At 34.1% G+C, this 13,192-nt stretch overlaps 1 protein-coding gene across 1 annotated transcript in view; it reads left to right on the forward strand.

The window, feature by feature from the left end:
• Positions 1-13,192, forward strand: part of LOC107588995 (phosphatidylinositol transfer protein beta isoform-like) — a 34,660-nt gene that overhangs the window by 6,819 nt on the left and 14,649 nt on the right. The window contains exons 3-9 of the mRNA XM_016277292.1: positions 5,238-5,383; positions 5,651-5,742; positions 6,280-6,287; positions 7,741-7,815; positions 7,912-7,995; positions 10,692-10,769; positions 11,723-11,833. Coding sequence (XP_016132778.1) covers positions 5,238-5,383; positions 5,651-5,742; positions 6,280-6,287; positions 7,741-7,815; positions 7,912-7,995; positions 10,692-10,769; positions 11,723-11,833 — 594 coding nt within the window. The remainder of the gene's footprint in view (positions 1-5,237; positions 5,384-5,650; positions 5,743-6,279; positions 6,288-7,740; positions 7,816-7,911; positions 7,996-10,691; positions 10,770-11,722; positions 11,834-13,192) is intronic.

Consider the following 13,192-nt stretch of genomic DNA (forward strand, 5'->3'; position numbering starts at 1 on the left):
ATATCGATTCTTAAATCCCAAGAATCGATTATTCTATCCTGTTTTCAGTTAATGGACGGAACGTTGAAGGGCACTTCCCATCCAATATATCGCAATAAGCATTGTGCTTTGGTACTTTTAATATGAAACAAAGTCTCAGATTTCAAATTATGTCCATTATATTGCAGTATTCAAACAATAAATGCCGTTTTGGCGCTGTTTAATGTGAAGTGACAGATTGCTGTAGCGCCTCAGTTCAACAGACGCGGCAGCGCGAGGCGCGCATGAGCTAATCATCTCCTCCACATTAATACCAGCTTCAGCACAAAATAATCATGACTAAACATTAGAGCCCGACTGATATGGGGTTTTTGGGGCCGATAACGATATTAGGGAGTAAAAAAAGGCTGATACCAATATATCGGCCGAAATTCTTTGTGTATATTATAGTACAGTACCAGTCAAAAGTTTGGACACTTTCCCATTCGTGTGTCCAAACATTTGACTGGTACTATATATAGAATACAGTATATACATAAACAGAATATATATATACATAAACACATTTTTTGCAATGATCACTCAAATGTGGTGATCAAACACTTATAATGGTGACAGAGATATGTAGTAAGGGCATTTAACAATAAACTTGCGATGAGTGCGATGCACAAAGTAACGGGGTGTTAGTTGTAACACACGTTGTTTGAATATTTATTTTCCCATAGAAACATTTAAATTCTGGCTTAAGTAAATTTTATATCTCAGTTTTTTATTATTAATTTAAAATTAGACAAATCTGCTATTATTTTAATCTCCAATCTGTTATTTATCAGTTCAGATAGTTTTTTTTAATGCTTTGATTACTAGCAGAAGACAATAACCAGTTTTAAATTCCAGTTGCGCAAATGGGGCACGTTGTAACTGCGTTACAATGTGCTATTCTATGACATTAGCGATGTAATTTACACTATTTACTTTAATACATTTTAATGATAAACAACGAGAAACACCCCGGGATCTCTTGATCGTTTGGAGCCGGACTGCGAATTTAACCACCTGTAATTCCTGAATCCACGCGGGGTGGTCTCATTCAAAAGAGGGCCTCAAGACGTACACTCGATTCGTGTTCGAGAGGGTTCCTCGAGCTCAAGAGATCCCCGAATTTGGTGCGGATTCGCCGTTCAAAGTTTCAATGGTTTTCCATAGACTTAAGCTTTAAAGCGTTTCATCCAGGTCACCAGTAGCAAACAATGGAGCACACTGCTGGACAAACTAAGTAATTACACCATTTCAAGCATTTTATCTGCATTATATGTTCTGTAAAAAAAAAAATTCATATCGGCGGCATATTCACCGATACCGATTTATCGGCTACAGGCTTATATCGGCCGATAATATCAGCAAAACGATATATCGGTCGGGCTCTGCTAAACATCCGAAGGTAAGTTAAATGAAAGAGTATAAGTTTACACCGATAATATCGGCAAAACGATATATCGGTCGGGCTCTGCTAAACATCCGAAGGTAAGTTAAATGAAAGAGTATAAGTTTACAATTCGTATCCTGTCTCTTGTAATCGCTCAATCAGTGTTTCAGCCGCGCAAAGATGTCAATATAACGGCTTGTAAACAATGTCACGTAAAGTCATATTTACCTCACATAAACATATTCGGTGACCAAAAAATCATTAGCCAGCTAGAAAAATAAACTGTAGAGAGGGGCATTTTGCTAAATATATGCACCATATAACATATTCATTATAAATTTGACTGTTCTTCAATGTTTAATTTTCATAAAAGTTTTTGACAGCCACCATTATGTTTATATTTAAAAAAAACGAATTGAAGTAGAAATATTATGTCAGTGTTTCAGCCGCGCAAAGATGTCAATATAACGGCTTGTAAACAATGTCACGTAACGTCATATTTACCTCACATAAACATATTCGGTGACCAAAAAATCATTAGCCAGCTAGAAAAATAAACTGTAGAGAGGGGCATTTTGCTAAATATATGCACCATATAACATATTCATTATAAATTTGACTGTTCTTCAATGTTTAATTTTCATAAAAGTTTTTGACAGCCACCATTATGTTTATATTTAAAAAAAACGAATTGAAGTAGAAATATTATGTAATTGTAACTTTATTATTTTAAAAACTTCATTAAGTGTAATTTTAACAAATCAGTCCATTTTAACCTTCAATATTATAGTAATGTAGTACCAACTGACTCTCATGTATATTTTACAACATTAGTTGAGAGATTTTTTTTTCCTTGAGAAAATTTGGCATGTACTGTAACTGATATATATCTAAAATAATCGATATTGAATCTAATCGAATCGCATTGGTAATCAAACCGAATCGCAAGCTTGTGAATCGAATCGAATCGTGAAATTTGTGTCAAACCCAGCCCTATTAATGACCAACAATAACTTAAGCATCACCACCAGTCCTAAGTTCAGTTAAAATGCCATGCATTCATATATGGTTACAAAGTTTTAGTTCTAATCACTAAAGTTCTATAATTAAATAGTACTTAATTATCATAATATAATATAATGCTTGATTGACTGATTAAGAAACTAAGATTTAAGAAGCTGTGCCATTCTACAAAGATAAGCTGATTGGAATCGTGTGTGTGTGTGTGTGTGTGTGTGTGTGTGTTTATCAGTCTGGCGAGTACACTAAAAAATTTACTAGCCAATGGCGATTATATCGGCAAGGTGTGCGTAGAAGGTTGTAAAGCCTTAGTTTGTTCATATGAAGAGATTTCTTTTATTTGTGTAACTTGTTTGATTTGGGGTTTGTTTTAAAGTTAATATAATGACTGATTAAGAAACTAAAATTTAAGAAGCTGTGCCATTCTACAAAGATAAGCTGATTGGAATCGTGTGTGTGTGTGTGTGTGTGTGTAAAATAGTTTATCAGTCTGGCGAGTACACTAAAAAATTTACTAGCCAATGGCGATTATATCGGCAAGGTGTGCGTAGAAGGTTGTAAAGCCTTAGTTTGTTCATATGAAGAGATTTCTTTTATTTGTGTAACTTGTTTGATTTGGGGTTTGTCTATAATTAAATAGTACTTAATTATCATAATATAATATAATGCTTGATTGACTGATTAAGAAACTAAAATTTAAGAAGCTGTGCCATTCTACAAAGATAAGCTGATTGGAATCGTGTGTGTGTGTGTGTGTGTGTGTAAAATAGTTTATCAGTCTGGCGAGTACACTAAAAAATGTACTAGCCAATGGCGATTATATCGGCAAGGTGTGCGTAGACGGTTGTAAAGCCTTAGTTTGTTCATATTAAGAGATTTATTTTATTTGTGTAACTTGTTTGATTTGGGGTTTGTTTTAAAGTTTCAATTTAGTTTTGTTACATTTCAATTTCACAAAGAAACGTGCAGCAATAGCCTAATAAAACAACACCTTTTCATTTACTGTATAATGTATTACTCTAATTTTGTTAAAAGCAATCGTGAGAAAATCGAATCAGGAAAGCAAAATCGTGAATCGAATCGTTACATCCCTAAAGCTCAAGTGAGAAAATAAGTCCAAGATGATGGATGATGATGTTTTTTGCATTTTCATTTGAGTTAAAATTCTAGTTTTGTTGTTTGTTTTTGGGTTTGACTCTTAAATGTCTAGCAGTGTTATTTTAGTTTCATTAAGATACTATTATAGTTTTTATTTTGGATTAGTTTTATATATATAATATTATTATTATTATTATTTTTTTTCCCCCCCCACAGATTTATTTTAACTTTTTTTTTCAGATAATGTTCATTTTATTTCAAGAGACAAAAACTTTTAAAAATGGTTTTAATTTTAGTTTCAGCTTTAATTTGAGTTAACTATAATACACCTGCTATATAGTTTAACATTTTTATTTCAGCTTAAGTTTGAGTACCGGTTTATTTTTATTTGATATTTTTTTTATTTTTATTTTTTTAAATGGCTTTTTTGTCCAAAGCATAGCGTAAGTATTCATGCATATATATCTACATCAGTTCCCTGTTTGCTTTAATAAAACTGGTTTTGCTGTAATGTCCCTCTAAGGCATCAATCAGTCACACTATGCAAAGCTTTGTCTTCATATCTGGAACTGCTGGAAGTGACATATTTTAATTATACGAGAGCTGTTTAATTCCACAGACGCTGATCTGAGTGTGTTTGCTATATGAAGTCTGTAGGGTTTGTGTATTCATGCATGCGAGACTGCTAGTTTAAAATTATGATGTTTACCTAATTTTAACAGGTAAGATAAAAAAAACTTCTTTTAAGATTAAAAATCTCCTTTCCAAGAGGACTTTTTAGGTGTGCACTAGCATATAGATGATCACAAAGACACAGACTAAAAAAGTGTTATTTTGCATCATTGAGATACTGTTATGGTTTTTATTAATATTTTAAATTAATTTTATTTTTATATTTTTCTTTTTAAATTGTTACATTTTTAGAATGTTTGTTTTTGTAATTTTATGGTACTTTTTTGTCTGTACAGTTTCTATAGCGTTTCAATTTCATTTTCAATTATTTTAATACATCAAGTTAAAGTAAATAAAAACAAGATGTTCCCTTGACATTTAGCTAAAATAAAAATAAGCTTTTTATGATTTATTTTTATTTAAGTTGATGTTTATTTTATTTCAAGTTACCTGGGTTATTATAGTTAACTAAACCTTAATCTAAAATTAAAACAATTAAATGTTTAAAATATTTTCATTATGTGAAATAAAATAATTATATAAAATAAACTTTTTATTTCAGCTAGTTCTAAAGGCAGTATTTTCCATATTCATTTAATTAGACTTACCAATACCAATATAACTGAAATAAAAAGTCAAGAAAAACTATACTATAAAGACATAAAAAAAGAAACTACTAAAAATGACAAAAACACAACAAAAATACTAGAAGTAAAATGAAAACAGAAAATATACACATAAAAACTGAGTAAGGAAATTAAAGACAACTATATATAAAAGTAGTATTTCAGTGATACTAAAATAATACTGCAAGGACCAACTTTTCTTTCTTTCTTTCTTTTTTTTTTTTAAATATGGTTTTAGTTAACTATAATAGTCCTGGACTAAACTTCAGTTTTTGATTTCATAAGGTATTCATAGGGTTCATAGAGTGGTTAGTCACCTTTGATTTGATATGAAGTTTTAAGTGTGGTTATGCTTTGATCATCTATACCTCCCGTCTATCAAACCTCACCTTTTTCTCTTCTCTCTGCCATTGCAGTATCAAGTCGGGCAGCTTTTCTCTGTGGCTGAGGCCAGTAAAAATGAGACGGGGGGTGGAGAGGGCATTGAAGTGCTAAAGAACGAACCATATGAGAAGGAGGGCGAGAAGGGGCAATACACACACAAAATCTACCACTTAAAGAGGTAAGGAAGAGTCAACGGCTTAGTTTTATTCTGTACGCCAAGATGAGTTCACTGAACTTTAAAAGTATTGTCAAGTTAGTAATTTTCTGTAATTGCTGAAATGTTTCTTACTTCATGATGCTAACACCACCTGCGGTTTAGTATTGTTACATGTGACACATCTCAAGTTATTTGCAGCACATTATCAGATGGCATTCAACTTAATGCGAAGCTGTAAATAATTACTCCGGCTTTGCTTCATTGTTCTTGTGTTTTGCGTTCATCTAGTAAAGTGCCGGGCTTTGTGAGGATGATTGCACCAGAGGGGGCGTTAGTTTTCCACGAAAAGGCCTGGAATGCTTATCCATACTGTCGCACGAGTGAGTGGAAACCTTTTCATCTGTTATACCACACAATCCGTCACTATCATATTTTTATTGCATACAACAATATGTAATGAGTTACATATTGGCACAGATGTCATGCGTATACAGTGTTTTTTGATTGTTTTACAAAGTTCTCACATGTGCTGTTTGGTAAAGAATTAGGCCGGAAACATACTCCGCAAGTACGCAAACGCAGACATGAATACTCAAACAAAGCATACCGAGCTAAACTGTGTTGTTTTATTGGTAGCTTGCCATAAACATGTTTTTTTTAACCAACATTAAGTTAGATAAATGACTGAAAGAGACCCGTAGAGTCTGATAGACTAAGAACGCAGTGCGTACTTGAATTGCGATATGAATTGACCTCTGACATATTTCGTAGCTATAACGGTTTGCATTCATGTACTCGGAGTATGTTTCGGGCCTCATTTGTATTGGTCTGTTTTGACAGTGGAAATATGAATGGTTTATTATTTCACCTGATGATTTTTCTTCTTTTATTTTTGCATGTTGCTCCATTCTCCTCAGTTGTGACTGTAAGTACGAAAACTAGCTGTTTTTATGACTGTACACTAAACTGTAGTGCATGGTCATTTACTAAAAGTTGTTTTTAATCGAGTCAAACATTTAATTGATTCTAAGGGTATGAATTGACACAGTGACCTTAAAAAGTATTTAGATGCAATTGTAAGTGTGTGAATGAATGTCTGTATCTGCATGTCTTTGTTTAGTTTCAAACTCGTTTTTGCCAAAAATTGATTGTAAAGTGCACGTGTTGTCTTTCTTTTTGATAAATTATTATTATGTCATCGTATGCAATAACATTCATTCAAGTGTGGCTTCAAGCTAAAAATGTATTCACCCTCAGGCCGTCCAAGATGCAGATGAGCTTGTTTGTGCATCGGAACAGATTTTGAGAAATGTATCATTACATCACTTGCTCACCAGTGGATCCTCTGCAGTGAATGGGTGCCGTCAGAATGAGAGTCCAAACAGCTGATAAAAACATCACAATAATCCACAAGTAATCCACACCACTCCAGTCCATCAGTTGTATTATTGTGAAGTTAAAATCTGCATGTTTGTAAGAAACAAATCCATCAGGACTTTTTTAACTTCAAACCAATGGTTCTGGCTGAAATATGAGTCTATAATCCATAAGAACATTTCCTCCAGTGAAAAAAGTTGTCAGAATCAGGAGAGAAATATGCACAGCTCAAGCACCATTTACAAGTGAAAACAGTCTAAAACAGCTCTAAACAAATATGTGGTTGGATTTTGTGATGTGAGCGAACAACAGGAGATGGACTTTTTCACTGGAGGAAGATTTATCATGGATTATGGACTCGTTTTTTTTTTTTTTGTATTATTTTGTCCAGAAGTAGTAGTTTGAAGGTAAAACATCTTGATGGATTTGTTTCTTCAGCTATTCAATTCACAAGACATTAACTGATGGACTGGAGTGGTGTGGATTACTTGTGGATTATTATGATGTTTTTATCAGCTGTTTGGACTCTCATTCTGACGGCACCCATTCACTGCAGAGCATCCATTGGTGAGCACGTGATGCAATGCTACATTTCTCCAAATTTGTTCCCATGAAGAAACAAACTCGTCTACATCTTGGATGTCTTGAGGGTGAGTACATTTTCAGCAAGTTTTCATTTTTGGCTGAACTATTCCTTCAAGTGCCTGAATATGTTCTGGGACCACTGTATGTGTATTTATTTTAGTTCAGCACACCAATCATAATGCCAGTTTACGAAGAAATTGGAGTTCAGCCTTTTTATTTCCTGTTTTCTAGAAACTTGTTCCCTCCTGCATTAAAGCCAGTTTAAAAATATGCAGTTTGAATCGCTCTAAAGTTGCTGGACTTCAGAATATTTGCATTGCATGCGCTGTTAAACCTCAGTTTAAAGTGAATTCTTGCTGCTGTTTGTGATAAAACCGCATTATATCAATGTAAGCATCACTGTATCTTCTCCTCAGAACGAATACATGAAAGATGACTTCATGATTAAAATTGAAACGTGGCACAAACCTGACACGGGCTCTTTAGAGAATGTGAGTGAGACGTTTCTTTGTTATTTGATGTTTTGAATGCATCGGTAATCTCATGCTCGGGCTGATTTTTTTTTGTTTGTTTGTGCCCAATACCAGGTACATGATCTGGATCCCACCACATGGAAAACAGTGGAGGTCGTGCATATCGATATAGCCGATCGGTCTCAGGTCGAACCTGGAGTGAGTTCACTTTACATCAGTCTAGAAATGCTCTGATCTTATTTGCACACATTCTTTGTGCCTTTTAGTAGCAATACCCACTTTGAATATAAAGCTCATAGTCCATCCCTGCTGGTCATCCTGTGGTCAGCTGGCACTCAAAACTGGGCTAATGATATCCAACCAGTTGCAACTAATTTGCATAGCCCCACCCTCAGCTGCATATGTTTTAAGCTTTTTTTGCATTAGAGGTTATGGTTTAGGCTAGTGGCATGTGATGTTCCTCATTTGTAAGGCCCTTTTGGATAAAAATCATCTGCAAAATGACTAAATGAGTCCATTGGAATTATTTGAGGCTCTTTAATGTTCAACCTTTGTGCTTCTGTTAATCGCTCATGCATAAATGCTTATCGGCTGATGCAGATCTTAAACTTGCAAAATCTGATTTATCCACTTAGTTTAATATGGTGTTTTATGTAATATTCTCCGCACAAAAATTTTGAGGTCAGTATGATTTTCGTTGTTTTTGAAAGAGATTAAGTATGCATTGTCAATTGAAGTGACAGTAAAGACATTTATGGTACAGTAGATTTCTATTTCAAATAAATGCTGAGCTCTTTTGAGCTTTTTGTCAAATAATGCTGAAAAATAAACTGTATCACAGTTTTGAAAAAGTATGAAGCAGCACAACTGTTTTCAACATTGATAATAATCAGAAATGTTTCTTGAGCAGAAAGTCATCATATTAGAAGGTTTCTGAAGGATCATGTGACACTGAAGACTGGAGTAATGATGCTGATAATTCAGCTTTCATCACAGGAATAAATTACATTTTAACATATATTCAGATAGAAAGCAGTTATTTTAAATAGTAGTAATGTTTCACAATTGTAAAATTTGTACTCATTTTCAAAAAAAATGCAGCCTTGGTGAGCAAAAGAAACTCAAAAACATAAAAATCTTGCTGACCCCAAACATTTGATACAACATTTTACTTTGTAGCAAGACAGTACGGCACTATTTAGACATATTATCATGTCATAAAATTGTCTTGATAAAACAAACAGCTTTGTTGTGTACTGTTTGTTTGCTTGTAAGATTTAGCGTATCCAAATAATTACAGTATTGATTAGGTTCTTACAAACAAATCACAATATCACAAATTCCTCCTCCTGTAGCACAAAAATTTAAAGCAATATTAGCCTAAAAACATGCACATTAAAAATCCACCAGAAACATCACTTTTAGCACACTGTTTCCAGTGTGCAGTGATTTGGGACATGCTAATCCTTATCCCGCATGCTGTTTAGGCTGGCTAGTGTGTGACTTGTGATTCAGCTTTTAGCCGGCGTGTTATGTAAGACTGGATTAGGGTGACGTGATTTTAGAGCGCGTGGACCATTGCCCTTCTAACCTGCATTACTCGAGGTTCACTAGTTTATCAAGAAGGTTTATCTTCTACGGGGAGACCTAATCCTGCTGTAAGCGGCTAAATTTACTGATCAATCTGGTCTGTTTGAAGCTGTAGACATCGCTGCTAAAATCTCAAGCTTCAAGATCAAAGAAACTAGCTGCCGGTGCCGTGTACTAGCAGACACGTACACCGCGTCAAACATCAGCTGCTTTGAATAAATCCAAATGTGTTTCTATGTGACCTCATTCTGGCACGGTGCCGAATGCATAAATACAGCTGCGTCCGTTTGACTGGAGTCTAGCGTCGTTGTGTGCTGACTAGCAGGAGTGTGTTGGTTATCTTCTCCTCTTCATCTCATGCTGACCCGCTCACTGTGGAGGGGCGCTGAAGTGACTGCTCTTCTCAGACCTCAGTGCTTTTATGCTTCATATCTTTAATTAGTTAAGTGGATTAGTCCTGGTTCAGGTTAATCCTTATTCCCATATGTTCACAGTAGTCAGTGCCGAGGTTTGAGAGATTAAAAGGTAGCATGCGAGTGTCTGCACTAGTGTGAGGTGGGAAAAAGATGGAAATGGTGGGAATTCCCAAATCGATTTTTATTTAATTTTTAACCTAACTACAAATGTAGCGACTCTTGAGTGATCATTTTGCACTTATTAAAAAAAGGGGGGGGGGGAACCACCTTAACTGCAAATCTATCAACTCTTAAGGGGTCATTTTACATGCGCACTACTGGTCAAAAGTTTGGAATAATTGCATTAACATTTTATGTTTTTGAAAGAAGTCACTTCTCCTACGCAAGGCTGTGTTTATTTGAATAATAAAAATACAGTAAAAACAATAATATTGTGAAATATTATTACTATATAAATACAATTTTCTATTTGAATATTTTTAAAAAATTTATTTCTGTGATGGCAAAGCTGAATAGTGTATGGTGATTTTGTCATATGTAAAGGGTTAAAATGAAAAATAATACAACTATGGTATGGTGATTTCATGAATATGTTAATTAATGCATGGCATCATCTAGTGACATTTAAGCAACTGTTTAAGCAGGCTTTAGCTACTTTCCATTAAAAGTAGTTGACAACAGCGATAGCATGAAATCAAAATGGACTGTTTTTGCTTTTTTTGTTCCTGATAGTTGGTAATACATTTTTAAAACATGTGTGAAAAAAATGTTTTTCATTGATTCATAGTTTATACTCTGAAATTACATCTATGCTGACTAAACCAAGGCAGTGTGGAGAAATATTAACCATAAAGGAAATAAAAGTGACCCAATTTGTCGTTCTCTCAGGACTATAAACAGGAAGAGGACCCAGCAATCTTTCACTCAGAGAAAACTGGCCGGGGACCTTTAGGACCAGACTGGAAGGTGAGTGGCTCTATTTAATTAATTTATCAGAGATTTTTTTACTCCCAATTAATTCAGTTCTGTATAAAGACAATGTGTGGTTTCTCCCCAAACAGAAAGAGCTCTTGGCTAAGACGGACACCCCTCGTATGTGTGCATACAAACTAGTCACCGTCAAGTTCAAGTGGTGGGGCCTTCAAACCACTCTTAAGGGGTAATTTTACATGCACACTACTGGTCAAAAGTTTGGAATAATTACATTAACATTTTATGTTTTTGAAAGAAGTCACTTCTCCTACCCAAGGCTGTGTTTATTTGAATAATAAAAATACAGTAAAAACAATAATATTGTGAAATATTATTACTATATAAATACAATTTTCTATTTGAATATTTTTTTTAAATAATGCTGTGATGGCAAAGCTGAATAGTGTATGGTGATTTTGTCATATGTAAAGGGTTAAAATGAAAAATAATACAACTATGGTATGGTGATTTCATGAATGTTAATTAATGCATGGCATCATCTAGTGACATTTAAGCAACTGTTTAAGCAGGCTTTAGCTACTTTCCATTAAAAGTAGTTGACAACAGCGATAGCATGAAATCAAAATGGACTGTTTTTGCTTTTTTTGTTCCTGATAGTTGGTAATACATTTTTAAAAAATTGTGTGAAAAAATTTTTTTTCATTGATTCATAGTTTATACTCTGAAATTACATCTATGCTGACTAAACCAAGGCAGTGTGGAGAAATATTAACCATAAAGGAAATAAAAGTGACCAAATTTGTCGTTCTCTCAGGACTATAAACAGGAAGAGGACCCAGCAATCTTTCACTCAGAGAAAACTGGCCGGGGACCTTTAGGACCAGACTGGAAGGTGAGTGGCTCTATTTAATTAATTTATCAGAGATGTTTTACTCCCAATTAATTCAGTTCTGTATAAAGACAATGTGTGGTTTCTCCCCAAACAGAAAGAGCTCTTGGCTAAGACGGACACCCCTCGTATGTGTGCGTACAAACTAGTCACCGTCAAGTTCAAGTGGTGGGGCCTTCAAACCAAAATAGAAAACTTCATCCACAAGGTAAGAAACAATGCCCATTCAAGCTAGCACTTTATCGTTTATTCACTCTCATGGTTTTCTAAACATATAGGGCACAAAAAGAGATATTTAGCTGTCCAAAGTAGAGATGCACCAATTGCAATTTTCTTGACCGATTCTGATTTACGATGTTTTTTGTAAGTGTGACCTGCCAATACCATTTTTTGCTGATTCTAATTTTCCTTCTAAGAACTGTAATTGACAGCATATACATACAAAAATCGATTTTTTTCAATGCAAAATTTTATTTTCATAATAAAATAAATTAATAAACATGACAATTTCCCTCAAACTGCACTTTTACAGGATTTTTTCCTCACATATCTCTCAAAATATAGTGCTCTGTGACTGTAAAGAGGTAGAAATAATTAACTGAAAATGAGTTGCTGTGTATAACAAAACAGATGACGATTTTTCCTAGCTTTATTAAATGTATTTGTCATCTTTCATATCACATTCTTACATTGTATCAAATAATTCAGTTAGAATAATAAGACACTGTAGAGTTGTTAACATTCAAATGAAATCAGTGTTAACAAACTCCATCTTTCTACTGCAGAGGAAACACAGAAGCAGCATCTGAAGTGGCATTAGATGTATTTACACAGACTGTTTAATGAAGCTGAAAGGTGCCATAAATGCATTTACACCACAAAATTGCAAATGCACAAATAATGTTATAAGATTGTTTTAAATCTTTTTTGAACATACAAATAAGAAATGTTGGGGAAAATGCAATGATACTTTTAAATATGAAACCAAACCACCAGTAGATGGCAGCTAATGAAGCTTTAATGATTGAGTCATTCAACCGATTCTTTCAAATGACTGATTCATTCAGAAAAAGGCATGTTGACTCACTGTTGTTATGAATGGGTCATTGAATCATTGACTCACTGGATTCGTTCAAAAATGTGGATTCATTCAGTTACAAAACACTGCTGGGTTGCTCTGAGACACACAACAGTTCTGCTGTGGCTTTGATTGGAATTATTTTCAGGGCTTGCAAAATTTCAAAATCCTTGGTAGCCCTTTGGGCAGGCACTCTTCAAATTTTAGTAGCCAGAGATTCATTTAACTAGCCAGAATATAAAAAAATATACCTTTTTTATTTTTTTCTCTCTTACAGAAAACTGGATAGGAGTTGAAACATCAATCAAAAACATTTTTAAAACACAAATATCAGCAAATATCAAAGAAATTTAAGGCTTTTTATTACCTTTTTTAAGACCTACACAAATAAAATTAATGCCATATGAGCAGGGTAGGGCAATGTGTATGGTGTCATATTAAACTGTAAAATTACATGATTCACAAAATGAAAAATCTTATAAAATGATA

Source organism: Sinocyclocheilus grahami, unplaced genomic scaffold, assembly GCF_001515645.1.
Source record: "Sinocyclocheilus grahami isolate Dianchi unplaced genomic scaffold, SAMN03320097.WGS_v1.1 scaffold110.1, whole genome shotgun sequence".
Lineage (NCBI taxonomy): Eukaryota > Metazoa > Chordata > Actinopteri > Cypriniformes > Cyprinidae > Sinocyclocheilus > Sinocyclocheilus grahami.